The sequence below is a fragment of the Megalobrama amblycephala genome, linkage group LG19 (assembly GCF_018812025.1).
Source record: "Megalobrama amblycephala isolate DHTTF-2021 linkage group LG19, ASM1881202v1, whole genome shotgun sequence".
Classification (NCBI taxonomy): Eukaryota; Metazoa; Chordata; class Actinopteri; order Cypriniformes; family Xenocyprididae; genus Megalobrama; species Megalobrama amblycephala.
Genome location: NC_063062.1, coordinates 7,598,094 through 7,613,474, shown reverse-complemented (window position 1 = coordinate 7,613,474; position 15,381 = coordinate 7,598,094). Strand labels below are relative to the sequence as shown.

At 36.4% G+C, this 15,381-nt stretch overlaps 1 protein-coding gene across 2 annotated transcripts in view; it reads left to right on the top strand.

Moving 5' to 3' along the window:
* Positions 1-15,381, top strand: part of si:ch211-1e14.1 (UPF0606 protein KIAA1549) — a 77,332-nt gene that overhangs the window by 31,122 nt on the left and 30,829 nt on the right. For both annotated transcript variants that reach the window (XM_048168701.1, XM_048168702.1), the window contains exons 3-9: positions 8,201-10,348; positions 10,583-10,671; positions 11,576-11,744; positions 11,865-11,995; positions 12,825-13,014; positions 13,172-13,231; positions 14,228-14,373. In XM_048168701.1, the coding sequence (XP_048024658.1) occupies positions 8,201-10,348; positions 10,583-10,671; positions 11,576-11,744; positions 11,865-11,995; positions 12,825-13,014; positions 13,172-13,231; positions 14,228-14,373 (2,933 nt within the window). The remainder of the gene's footprint in view (positions 1-8,200; positions 10,349-10,582; positions 10,672-11,575; positions 11,745-11,864; positions 11,996-12,824; positions 13,015-13,171; positions 13,232-14,227; positions 14,374-15,381) is intronic.

The following is a 15,381-nucleotide window of genomic DNA, read 5'->3' as shown; positions in this document are numbered from 1 at the left end:
TTTAACTGCCTATTTTGGGGCATCATTAACTATGCACCGATTCAGGGGCTGCTGGCCCTTTAAATCTCATGCTCCCTGCCCATCAAGCTCGCGACTCTATAATACAGTGCATTAACAAAGTTCACACAGCTAATATAACCCTCAAATGGATCTTTACAAGATGTTCGTCATGTATGCTGCATGCATGTTTCGGGTCATGTGAGTATAGTATTTATTTGGGTGTTTATATTTGATAAATGATTATATGATAGTACTCCGTGGCTAAAGCTAACATTACACACTGTTGGAGAGATTTATAAAGAATGAAGTTGTGTTTATGAATTATACAGACTGCAAGTGTTTAAAAATGAAAATAGCGACGGCTCTTGTCTCTGTGAATACAGTAATAAACGATGGTAACTTTAACCAACAGTAGCCTACATTAGCAACATGCTAACAAAACATTTAGAAAAACAATTTACAAATATCACTAAAAATATCATGATATCATGGATCATGTCAGTTATTATTGCTCCATCTGCCATTTTTCGCTGTTGTTATTGCTTGCTTACCTAGTCTAATGATTCGGCTGTGCACAGATCCAGACGTTACTGGCTGCCCTTTTCTAATGCCTTTCATAATGTTGGGAACATAGGCTGGCATATGCAAATATTGGGGGCGTACACCCCGACTGTTACGTAACAGTCGGTATTATGTTGAGATTCGCCTGTTCTTCAGAGGTCTTTTAAACAAATGAGATTTATATAAGAAGGAGGAAACAATGGAGTTTGAAACTCAGTGTATGTCTTTTCCATGTACTGAACTCTTGTTATTCAACTATGCCAAGGTAAATTCAATTTTTGAATCTAGGGCACCTTTAATTAAACAATTTAATAATCACTTAAAAGGAATTTATACCTGTATGATATTACGCTGTAGCCACAATAGACCAGTGCGGTTTGGAAAATGGATGGATGAATGTTTCAGCTGCGGGTGCCATCTTCCAGTGAGACACGGGATTCATTCGGCACACGACTCTCACAGTGCATTATGGGTATTATCTAGCTGTTGAGTGTACATCAGTTGTACACTCGTTATTGCGGTGCATTGTGGGATTGAATGAGTGCACTCGATATCGTCAACTTGGACCACCACTACAAATGGCTGTCCCCTCAAATAGTGCCCTTTAAGGGTATAGGAGGGAATTTTGGACACAGCCATAGAGAAAATTACTAACTGCTCTTTAGTAATTTATTAGGATTAATCTAGATTTTATTTACACAGTTAAGACAATGCAGTGTTGTTTTACATTTGAATACTTTTTCTGTTGATTATTATTTATTTCACAGGAATGCTATATTTGTTAAGCTCTAAGCTGTTCCTAATCATCTCTAAGACAGGAAATGGAATATGTTGCACATGTTGTGATTTATTTTATGCTGTTGATGACCACAGGATTAAATGGAACTGGTAGCAAATATTTTATGAATCACTTTTAAATACTGCACATTTGTTGCACATGTGCATTGTCCCATTGACATTTACATTAGCATCTTACATGTATCTCTTGGGTAGATCTCGCTGTCTGTGAAAGCGATAGCTCTAACAATTGCCAGACTGTCCATGCGTTACACGGTTACATTTCTGTACCAGGTGGCAGAGGAGTCATTGCTGCACTGTTGTGTGGAGTCACGGTATTTCCCCTGCTGCCCGTCTGTCGGGCGAGAGGCTCCCTGCCATTACTCATGATAAACACTACTCGTTTATTCTGAAGGTGACTCTCTTACAATTAATTATTGAACTTGTCCGTCGATCAGGATTATTAAGTCACTCCATCATTAATTACTTAATTGTCTTGAATGTTGTCAGAGTTTCTTTTGGTGCCATTTTACATCATTTCACTTGGTGCGGCTCACCAACAATTCCTCAAGAATATATTGTTAAAATTCTGGTTTAAAAGGTTAAACTTTGAAAGAAATATTCGTGGACTTTATCAGACAGCATACTAAAGAGAAGAAAGGTAGAGTTAGGGATAGGCAATGTAGCTAGATAATAAATAATATTTTTTTGATGATATTCAGTATATCTCTATATTTAATTATTCTTTTAAACCAAACAGCTATTGTCTGTAGATTCAGCTATTGGTCAAATAGAACAGCTATTGTTCGTCAAGTAGATTCATGAAAATATTTAATACAAAATGTAAAATACAGTATTTATACAGTATAAAATATAGTTTATTAATCCAAGCATGTTTTCCACACTCAAGGCATTATATTAAATTATTTTTTTATATGCATTAATGTAACCATACTTAATAATAAACAACAATATTTACCTGCATATATTTTTTTTTTACTAGAGCATCTACATTTATGAAAAATGCCACCCTGAAACATTTTTGAGTGATGATGATTTCTTGAGCAGTTGTTTAGTTTTTAATTCAGTGAAATTAATTATTTGAACTGATTAAAGGAAATTAATCAAATAAATGCTTTTTAGTATTTCAGTTATTTATTTATTTAGTTAGTTTTCTGTGTTGTCCTTATGACAACACAAATAGATTATTTTTTTTTTTTTTTTTTACATGATTTCCTTTTTTTTTTCATTCTTCTCATGTTTTTGTGGCTTAATAAGAATGTGATGCTAGGACATTAAAGAATAAAAATGGTTTGAAAATGTCTTAGTCATTTAGATTTTCTTTAACCCTTTCGATCGTGAGTTTAAAATATTCTAACTGTCCCCCCAGAGTGAGTTTTTTTAAGGCGACCGTTATTTTAGAACGTTTGCCTTTAATGTTTCCATGGCGACGCGCCTTGCGTGTCACGAGCGCTGAACGCAGCAACAATAACACTGTATGACAGATGGATCGCTATTATTTTGTTTTTCCTTTTATATTTAAAATATTCGCAAAATTGCTTACCATGTCATCAACTATATGATATTCCGATTCTCAAATATGTGTAAGTGAGTGTGCTTTGTCGTTTTAAAACCTTTATAAATGATCTTTATCTTGATCTATAATGCGAGATGGGCGCCGCCATCTTAGTTTGCGCTGCAGTTCACAAGAGTCCTGTCAGTCAGATTTACAGCAGGTGAATTCATCAATTTCTCCCGAAATATATGCAAGTAAGTGGCTGGTGAACTGGAAGAATAATAGAGTAAACTTTATAGTTACTTAGGCCCATTATGTGCGTCTGATATGAATAAATGTCGGCAAATTATATTTGTTATTGCTGCTTCCACTGATGTCGGACATCAGTGTGTATTTTATAAAACTCTTAATGTATTGTTTTAATGGTGCTTATGCATATTTAAATGTCTGAAACCTTAAAAGAAACATTATGTGGCTGAAAACGCTGCATAGCTGTGATATATGACAAGAGCTGCGCGCTTCCGTCTCGCAGCCAGAGCGCGAAAGCACAGTTTGAATCTGGCAGTTATGTGACGTCGCTGAACGTTCGAAATCCCATATGTGGTACCGTACGCCCAGGGGCACAGAAATAAAAATCCCATATGTGGGACCGTACCGCTCAAAGGTTTAATAAATGTCTTTTTGATTCTATTTTGCTTATGTTATCAAGGGTCAGACTAATGTTCATATACATAGGGATTTAAACTGTATATGATATATATACATATTTTATTGGCAAAATGTTTAGCCCACCTATTATATTTGCTTACATTTCAGAAACCCTCCACCTTCCCCAGCTCCACCTGTATAGATCTGCTATGGGTAATTAATGTATGCTATATTGTACGACAGCAGCATGTCTTTCTTGCTCACATCAGTGTGTTGTGTATGTATTGGCAGTAGCAATCCTGTACTTGCTCTGCAGCAGCAGCAGTGTAGCAGATCTATTCCGCCAAGAACAAACATATCAGCATTGTCTTATCCATTACCATGCCAAACACTCAGAGAGTTGTCATGACAGAAATAATAGTAGCGTACAGATTGGACTGATCTGCTTTCTGCAGGTCTTTGATTGACTTAACTGGAGTCATTTTCTTGTTGAGAATAAAGACTAGTGCTAAGGGACAAGAGTCCACTGCTTTGCTTGTCAGTCATGGATGTGTTACATGACTTGCAGTTGTAGTGTTTTCAAAACTGGGTCAACAGCCCATTTTGATTGGCCTAGCACAGAAAAACATGGGTGGTTGTGGCTTTAATGTTTTATTGAATTTCTCCAGAGGGAATAGGGGTCTCCGAATAGAAATCTAAATGTCCGAACGTTCATCCAATGAGGTCAGAGGTCAGGTAATCTGTGCCTCTTCTGTCCTGTTTGTTAACTTTAGTCTTGCTCAGTGACCTGAGAAAAGGTGGATCAGCAATTGATGTTTGGTTGAGATAGTTGAGCACATTAGTATTCACCCGTGTGCCATTTAAACCACTTATTGCCACAGTAAAAAGACTAATTAATGACTGTCGCCTTCCCTCTCAAAGAGACTCATTCATCAAACTGTGGATATTGATAATTCCTGTGAGATTTAGAGCTTTATCAATCATGCAGATGAAATGCCATAATTTTGCTTTAATAATAAACTTTACACCAACATTGCTTTACATTGTGAGATACTGTATACTGTGTTCCAATCTGCATACTATATATAATAAATAGTATGGAAGATTTAATGTATTAAGTGTCCCAAATCATAATGCATAAAAAGTAAGCTAAAGGTATGAAGATTATAAAGCTTTTTGTATGGCCTTTCAAAAACGTAGATAAATTGCTTGTCTTTTAAGCTAGTGACTATAGTTTGCGACTATTCCTTTTTTAAACTTTTTTTTTTTTTAAATAAAAATGTGAGGAATTCTCCCTTTTTAAGCTTATAGTTTAATATTTTTTAAATGTATGAACTTTATTTAAAATGTCTGAATTTTAAGGTACTAAAATTAGCCATTATGCAGACGCTTGCATACAAACTTAAGATGAAATATGAGACAAATATTGCCATGAAGAAAACAAAGAAAAATCAATGTAAATATCATTTGTGAACAAAATATATTTATTGTATATCATTTCCAATTAGGGCCGTACCTACCATTGAGGTTTATTTTTCTGAAAAGTATATAGAAAAGGTTGTGAAATAATTGAATAATATTAATTCTACTTTGGTGCTGCAAGGATATTGAGCAACACCGATAACCAAAATTCTCATCTGAGCTGCGTCAGTGGTCAGATAGTGCTAGTCAATGTCAAAATGTTTAACATGACCAATCAAATCAAAGTAGGTGGGATTTATGTTCACAGAAGCTGCTGAGCGCTAATTCCAGCGCAACGCTTCAGTTAATAAAACTGTGCGATAGGATGTAAGTAGCTAAACTGAACATATAATATTTGGTAAATAATAAAGTTGGCTATATAATTTACATGGTGCATGTATGTAATATAATTCATACAAGAAACATTAAGCCGTTGTCATCATATTAGTCATAAGATTAATCATTTTAATTTAGCTAATAGTAACAACATTGAGTGATGGTGTCTTTGAGACTTTTTTCTTGCTGCCATTAAGGTCTAACAACTGTTTCTCATTCTTCTGCTTCAGGTTCTCTTTCTCTGTTATTTAGTTGATCATTGTTTTACACAGCCGCCTGCTTTATAGGGGCTTCAAACACTTGGCCCAGGCAGTAACGCGGCCTCATATACTATCAAAGTACTATTTACTCTTAAGAAGCCCAAACTCAGAGCATACTGACCTGATTAATGTAGCATAAGATGTTTCTTTTGCGCATTGCTGTTGTGTGATGTATATTTGATAAAAAGTAAATTACATAATGCCAAAAAGCTGTTTCTTATTTGCAGCTTCATTGTAGTCACAGATTTGTTCTCCCTCTTGCTTTTCATCATCTTTAAAGTGGTCAGTGGACTTGGCTCACACTATGGATATTTCTCTAATGCTTTTTTTTTTTTTTTTTTTTTTTTTGCATAACAGAGCCAGAGTTTTATATGAAAGCATGCTCTTATATTCATGTCCTTTACATATATATATATATATATATATATATATATATATATATATATATATATATATATATATATATATAGAATTGTGGGATAAACAAGTCATCTGTATGAAGCCTATGTGTCAGGGGGAATTCATCAGAAGGCTGAGTGATGTCAGTTATTCCTGAATCACAAATCCATCTGGTTTATGATTTGAATCCAAGACGTTGTTGAACGTTTACTATTTTTCTATTACTCATATTCATGTTATGAGTTTCACTATGATGTCTTTTGAACCTTGAGTCGCAATGTATATGATTTGTTGCAGATGACTGGCTGTGCCAGCATAAGCATTTGAATATAAATGGCAAAACACGTAGCATGAATGAAAAATTAGTTTGATGTAATTTGTAAATCATCTCAGGATATGCATTGACCTAGTTTCACATTGATCACTTTGCAAATCATCCTATTATGATATTATATTGAAATTTAGGTCATGGTATTACATTATTTTTGTTAGAAATTGTTTTATTTGGAAAAAATCACACTGCATGTGTGAAATCTAGCTTAATATTCATTTATTTATTTATTTATTGCACAACATTTGTGATCAAGTATTGCAATATTTACCTCACAATACTGTGAAATAGTAAATATGTCTAAATCCATAAAGTGCACCAGGTAGCACAATGAAAATTTGATTTTATTATTATTTGACACAGGTTAAAATGAATTTACCTAACCTCCTATTGGAAAACTAGTCACATCCGTATAGTGCTTAAGACTGTTTTGCTCATGCTTCATTAAGAAGCTCCTCACCTTTGCTCTCTATCCATGGTCTCAGAATGGGTCATTTCATTACTGTGCAGCTGCTTCTGAATATCAGGCCAAACACTGCCAGCTTTTATGCCCAACCTCAGCACCCACCGTAAAAAGCAATGCAAATGGAAAGTTTATAAAACGTATAGTGGAATATAAACCAGAGAGGCCGATACTGCTTTCAGGAATCCTTCTTGAAAGTGGCACGCTTAATTATTTAAATACTCTCCTGTTTCATGGCCTTGGCACATTCCAAACCACCTGCACATGTGTGAGATTGTGACTCGGGTAATCACGACAATGTGACTTATGCAGGAGAAAAAGCCTTGAAGCATCTGGGCACAATGGCATGATGAAAGTCCTCACTCAAACTTTTTGATGTAACTCTGTGAAAAAATATCCAGTAATCTCACACTGCTTTGGGTTTTACTGTGATTAAAGGGTTAGCTCACCCCAAAATGAAAATTCTGTCATCAATTACTAACCCTCATGTCGTTCCACACTCGTCAGACTTTCGTAAGACTATCTTCAGAACACAAATGAAGATCTTTTTGATGAAATCTGAGAGATGTCTGTTCATCCATTGATTGCCTTCGAATGACCGCTTTGATGCTTCAAAATGTTCATAAAGAGATCGTAAAACTAATTCATATGAATTGAGCGGTTTAGTCCAAATTTTCTGAAGAGACTCGATAGCTTTTTATTAGATTTAATTTCGGCTTTTACTCACATGTAAACATTGATCAGCGAACATAAGCAGATGCTCAGTCTAACCTGAACTTGCTGCGTAACACACGAGAATAAACCTCGTTGGTTAGGCAGCACGTTTGAACTTCCTGAAGAGGTTTGTTCTTGTGCGTCATTCAGGTTAAGTTGAGCTTCATTCATGAAACTTTTCATAAATTCTGAATAATTTGGGCATAAAATAGACCTTCCCAAAAACTCTTCGCTTTGTAAACCTCAGATTTGATAGTTAAATGTGTGTATGTTAATGAATTCCAATCATTCATAAGTAAAGCACGCATGCACACTCATGCACAATTAGCAAAATCACTGCTTATGAAATGAACACTTTCATGATTCTGAAATTTTACGTCAGAACAGCTTTACAAGTGATTTACACAAAAATTTGTTCTGCTCGTTTCATGAATGAGGTCCGTTGTCAAAAATAATAATAATGTAAAGCATTTTAACATCACAGGCTAAATATTATAATGTGTATATAAGTGTATAATCTTAATTAAGGCCAATTCTATTTTTGAACATTTTTGTTCATAAAGCCTTTTAGAACTATTACAGATACGTACGTTAAATTGCATTGATAAGGCAGATATCTGCATTGATTTGTTCAATTAACTGTTTTCCATATAGTTTTATTGCTATTTCTATAGTTCTACATTTCATCAGATAATTTCATTTATTGGATTTTTTTGTCTTTGTGTGTTCCTTAGTCTGGCCTTTGGAGGCTCCAAACATGCCAAATGAGTCTTCGATGGAAGTGCTGCATAATGCATCCACCGCCTTGTCTGGATTTTCTCTTTCACCTAGTTCGGATTCATCCAAATCCACAGAGAATTACAATCACAATTTCAACACTGGATCAGTATTCACTTACTCCCTGAACTCTGCCACTATCCCAGAGCCTCTTGCCACACCTCCTTTACGTTCCTTAAAGTCTGGAGAGGCAGTTGGATCTATTCACAGAGGTTCCTCCAGACAACCTCGACAACTAAATTCTCCAGTGCCTACATTCCGTAATGTGCCCTTATCTTGGTCTGGTATCAGCCCAGCTCCCCAAATCTCACAGGCAACAGATTCATCTGTGCCTTCTAGCTTGCCTTCAGTTGGACAAAATTCTTCTTTGAAAATTCCTGATGAATATCCCATTCCTTCCCCTCAAACACAGTATGGGACAGTGGGAGCCAGTGACACTAATGTTCCTTTTGGAAACCAATTGGAACCATCCAGCAGAATACGAGACCTTCAGTTACAAGCCAGCCATTACCCAAATATCCAACCAGGCTATCAGCAGTTAGAGCCAAGTAATGTGGTTTTCATATATACAATGACTTCAGCGTCTGTCGAGCAAACTATGGGTCCACCCGAAGACTTTTTCCCAACAAACACCATGGATGTGGACTATGGTTCTGGAGATTACGTAGAAACAATGTCCTTCATGGGATCTGAAGGTAACGACTACTCGCTGGTTTCCAATCTCCCATCTGATGTGTATGACTTTGAGGACTCAAACTCTGAGACCTATGACACTACGTTCCCCACAAGAGTGGTGATGTCATTTTCCAGCAAACAAATGTATCCCTCATCTACCAGTGTTACTAGTTCTTTCTCCAGCAAACTTGTTGAAAGTTCCAGTTATAGTAGCAATTCAACATCAGATGGAGCCAACGTTGACTTAACCAAAAACATAACAACCTTTCAGAGTTTTACAAACGTTGTGCCCTTCACCATATCAAGGCCTCCAGTTTTTACCAGTGTTTTGACATCGGACCTTGGACACACCATTTCTCCATCTCTTTTAACCATTCAACCAACCGGAGTCCATTCTCTACCTATTGTCCCGACAACTTCAGATGTCTTAAACCAGAACCAGTCTGTCAACGAGAGCTCAGAGTTGGCATCTGACTGGGCAGGCACTGTTACCATCCAACCCACTGATGTTCTTTTACCAGACATGAACAGTTTAGAATACTACACTATCCAGCTGACGAAGGACAATGGTAGCTTGCCAGAGCACACTACCAATCAGACAGCCTCTAGTGTTTTTTCTTTCATTCCGGTGGGCACCACAAATATTGTGAGCACTAGAACCTACACCATTGACCCAAGTTACATGCTAACAGCTTTGTTTGATGAAGATCTACAGGCTGCAGGTAACAGTTCCTGGACTGAGGAATCGTCAACGGATATCTCTGGATTTGAGCCTTTTAACACCACTATCCTGGATCCCTCTGAAGTTTTACCGGATACTACAGTGCCATATTTGGAGCCGTCATTCACACTGACACCCTCAATTGACCCTTCAACTTCATTAGAAGATATAAACTCAACCACTGATTGGGCTACCACACCTTTTATAGCGTACAACACTTCCTTACTGGTGACTAGCCCACCTCCAGAGACTAAAGAACCAGATGGCATGTCTTCTGTTAATGACAGCCAATGGATTATCACCTCACTCCCAACAGAGACCCTCTTTCCTAGTAGTGTACTTCCCACTGTTTTAGTAACCAGCTCTATCAGTGTTTCTGAATTACCAACTGGCTCAACCTTCAATGTCACCTCCTCCCCTCCTTCAACCGAGATGGCTGACGAAGGATTCGTGTCTGGAACACCCTCTGACACCATGGTTACTGATAGCGATAACACCACACCGATCAGTAGCCTTACAACCACGTCCTCTCCAGAATTACATAATGACACCACTGTCACGTCTTTTACTATCACAAGCTCCAACAACACAATGGTGACTACTGCGAAAGACACATCAGGCACAACCCTAAACACAACCCCTCCAACAACCACTGCCCGGAAGTATCTCTGCAACATCACTAAACCTGACACCTACTTGATCAGAGTCGGTAAGACATATTGAAAATGAATTTGCTGTACAGTATACATATTTTTACACCAGCAAAGTGCTCCTGTTAATTTTTGAGGATCAATGTGTGACTTAACCGATAAAGCATTGATGCACCTTAAACAATAACTGGATTTTCAACCATGCAAGCTTTTTTTTTTTTTTTGATTTTAATGTTCTTTTTATATGTAAGGCTCTAGGAATAGCATCAAGCTTGATATTTGCTCTGTTGTAGGGTTTCCTCCAGGGTCCACTGTTGGATATGCTAAAGCCAAAGTCAGAGAGATTCTCAAAGCAGAGTACAACCGCTCAGTGGAGCTACAGGTACTGTGGACATGTGATCAGTAGGGCTATGTTGTGTTTTTGTCCTCTGTTTTTTTGCTTGTCTTTTTGATTTCAAGCAGTGACAGCAACTCTACTACATCTAAACTATTAAACAATATTAAACAATACAATTACAAATACCTTGAATATTTGTGCTTTTAAAAAAACAGCATCAGAAAATATACACTTTAAATATTTAACCTAAAATCATTCTGGTTTTCTTTATTAAAAGAACATTATCCGGGTTTCCATGGTTATATTTTATGCACATTTTGGGATATTGCATGAAAATACAGGATGAAAACATCTAGATGCAAAAAAAAAAAAAAAAGTTTTTTCTATTGAACTTGTAGTAATTATTACTATTTTTGCATAAATTGAATTCACAACTTGAGTGGAAAACAAATTTAGGTGTTTTTCACCAGTAATTTCTCAAGAAATCCCTATTGAAATGAGCAAGAAAAGTAGCTTCTATTATTCAGACCAAGGAAGCTCTTTTTAAATTAGGCAGAATTTATTTAAGCTTTTGTTTCTTTTAAAAATGTAGCATAATAGGGATTGTTTAACCTGGTTACTCTTGGTTTGAATCACAGAAACTTTAAATATGTTTTGTAATCCAGTGATGTGTCAGTGGAACATATAGATAAAATCTTCCCTTCCTGTTTTATCTCTTGGGTCCTCATGAACAGACAACACCTAATTTTGCTCACTGGGAACAAACTGGTTCTTTGCAACTCTCTGCATTTAAAAACAGTGCGAAAATCAGCCTTGAATTTTACAGGCTTGCAGAAAGGCTTTTTGATATTTCTCCATGTGCTTGAGAAGGATGTGAAATTGCTATTACAGAAAAGATGTAAATATCCTTGACATTTAATGTTCATAATAAACTCTTCATGTGTCATAGGTAGTGAAAGCTCCTCCAGATTTTGTGTTTCGTGCTGTGTCTGGTACAGTGGTTTACACCGCCATATCAGTCATCAATGCCCTGAGAATCTCTGCTCGGACCACCAGCTCTTTTATGAGCGTATCACCGATCAGTCCTGTACCAGGCCTGCAGTACCATGTACACACAGGTACACTGCAGTGCAAACTACGTCACAATTGTTATTTATTTATATTTTGTTGCATGTCAAGATATCATGAATTTTACCTAACATCTTCACTAAAGTTTTTTTTGTGTGTGTGTTTTGCAGTACTTCAGTTTGTACCCAGCCACGTAGATGTGCGTATGTGTACCTTCAGTGAGCAGACAGAGAAGGGTCTGATCACAGCCTTAGCTGAAGTCCGCCGACGCTCACAGGAGTCCACAAACTTCACCGTAAATGTAAGCTGACTGCTTTACCCAGTTAACAGTATTAAGAGCTCAGCTGAGTTAAAAACACCAATATCCTGACACTGAACCCCTTGAAATCCTCTTAATTCTATTTCATTCTGATTTTCTTAAATGACTTCTTTATATAGTGTATGATCCTAATGTAAACTAGCCAAATTTTACAGTAAAGATTGCTACTTTTTATTCTGGAACAAGCAAATTTTTGATGTTGGCAAAAAAGGAGCATGCTTTTAACTTGTGTGATGTGAATTCAAGGCTTGATTGCCTTCAGTGAAGTGGGATGACATCATCTCCAACTATGTGCTCTGATTGGATAAGGAAAGAGCATGACTGCTCAATTCATACGTTGTCAAGGCAACAAAACGAATGTCTCTTATTCATTTCACTCAGTAACTTTCGGAAATTGTATGAGTCTTTTAAACCAGTGAGTGTGATTGAAGAGACTTGTGAGCTTTCATGTTTTAATATTAAGATTTTTATTCAATTTTTTTAGTTCTACTATTTTAGTAACTAGATTATTTGTTTTATATATTTATTTAAATATGTATTTAATTAATAATTTATAAGTAATTTAAAATAATAATATAATTTTATATATAATATTTTATTTATTTATTTTGTAGCTCACATTTTACATTTGATGCTTGATTGATGAAAACCTGGATATTTTTGTTTTTAAAATTGCACAGAAATATGTCTTTAGGATGTTTTTTTTTTTGCACAGTAATTTTTAAAATCCCTTTCTGGAGAATGAGTCATTCTAATGTCTAATTACTTTAGTTTCAGATAATTGTATCTTAGAGACTGAATTGTTTTGTAGATTTTAAACATCACACTGAGTCCTGTGGGCATGGCGGCACAACAGCAGAAGGTTCCAGTAGAGATCACCTTTGCGGTGCGTGATATCCGCGGGTATGTGCCAGGGACAGAGGTGAGCGCTCTGCTTCGACAACTTAACATGGTTGAGTACAGCTATTACCTGGGCTTCCCTGTACGCCAGATTGCAGAACGTGAGTCCACACACTCATTACTGTTTTATTACATAAATACACTCCCAAAACAACTTCAACCAACTAGAAAGCAGCTTCAATGTAGTGTGCTATGTTTTAATGAAAATAGAATTATATTTGTTCATATTTAATGTTTATTTCTTCTCTTCACCATTAGCTTTCCACTACCCAGCGCTGAACACAACCCAACTGCTGCGTTCTTCGTGGGTTAGAACAGGTACTGGCCTGCTGATGTTAAATGATTATTTCACATTTTTTTAAATGAAAATTACCCCAAGATTTACTCACCCTCAAACCTAGGAGTATATGACTTGCTTCTTTCTGATAAACACAATCAGAGTTATATTAATAAATATCCTGATGCGTCCAAGTTGTGAATGGGGGCAACGAGTTTGACGCTCAAGAAAGTGCATCCATCCATCATAAACATTCTCCACGTGGCTCCGGGAGGTTAATAAAGGCCTTCTGAAGCGAAGCAATGCATTTGTGTAAGAAAACTATCCATATTTAACAAGTTATAAAGTAAAATATTGTCGCATCAGTTGCACATTTTTCGTAAGTTGAATACAGAAGGCATAGGATGTAGCATAAGCGTTTTGAACTGAGAGGCATAACACTTCCTTTGTAAGTTGAATACGTCATCAGAAAGAAGAAAGTCATATACACCTAGGATGGCTTGAAGGTGAGTAAACACACTGGTATTCCAAAATACACTGCCTTAGAAAAGGTGGTCTGTAGTATATATATATATATATATATATATATATATATATATATATATATATATATATATGTACAGCAGATATTTCTATTTTAAATATATTTTCATAAAATCCTGAAAAAAATGTATCATAGTTTCCTCAAAAATAATGAACAGCACAACTTTTTTTCAACATTGATAATAATAAGAAATGTTTTTGAGAACCAAATCAGCATACTAGAGTGATTTTGGAAGGATCATGTGACACTGATGCCTGGAGTAGTTATGCTGAAAATTCGGCTTTACAGCACAGGAATAAACTACATTTTAAAACATATTCAAATAGAAAACAGTTGCAATACAAATTTAAATACTATTTCACAATATTACTGTTGTGTAATGTTACTATACTAATGTTACTATACTATCAAATAACCAGTCTATTTTTAAAATGGAAATGAGCAATTGTAGTGCCATAATGTCATGTATTACATATTGTTTGTGGTTGTTCAGTGTTGTTGGGAGTGTTGGACCCGCGTGCGAGTGACAAGATCTTCCAGGCTACGATTGAGAGGAGATTGGCTCTGTTGCTGGGCGATGCATTGGGCACAGGGCGTCGCTTTAAGAGAGCAACAAGTGTGGGAAACAACAGTGTGCAGGTTTGTAAATCATCTGTGTTATGTGGCCTGATTCTATTCATGCTTTCCATGCATGAGCTCATTGGATTCGTTTATAGAGCTCTTCCTGCATGTCTAATGCCTCTCTGGATTCTTAATCAATCTCTGTCTTTGTGGCACATCCCCACACCTGCTCTCCCTCCGCGCATCATCATTCAGGGACAAGGAGTATCCATGGAAACACTCTCCTATTCATCCTTGGCCTGCAGAGCCACTCAAAAAACAACCATTTCACCCCTGTCGGCTGTCGGCGCGTCTTACTCCAGCTGCAGTCTCAGATAAATTATTGAACACAGCTTGCAGACAGCTAGAGCGATTCTTAAAGCATTAATTGCTTTCTGCCTACATAGAGAAGATTTTTTTTTTTGTTTCATAGAGACCCGATTGCAGACTAGCTGACCTTATAGTTTCCAAATGACTTGTGTTGATAATAGTCATAGTCCATTAATGACCGCTAATTAGCTGAGAAGGAATGGAGCTGTGTTAATGATGCTCAGTGATGTAATTTCTAATTTTAGAGAGGTGACGAATTATGGAATATCTTGCAAGCACTCTTAAAGTGAATGTAAGTTGATGAAAGCTTGGATGTTATTATGACATTGTGTGGTCATCCTCTGTGCTGTTTCTGATAATGCACCCTGAGGGAGCAACACTTTCAAAATGAGCTTTTAACGTCCTTGGCCAGTGAGAGTTCACTACTCAGGGCTCTTAATGTAGGTCGAGCTCAGGTGAAGCACACGCATTGCCACTCTCTTTTTCCACCCCAATAACCTTGGAGACTAGAAACATATTAGTCTCATCTTTTAGACCCTCAGTCTCACTGAAAGCCTTTTTGGGTTTTTGTCTAAAAGACATTTAAATTTTAAGAAGTTAATTGTAGCATATTAAGAGTTCTGATTCCTATTTTTGTGTGTGAGGAACAATTAGCATTTGTTTATATTGTTAATGTTCTGAGTTAAAGGAAAAATTGACCCAAAAAGATCAATTCTG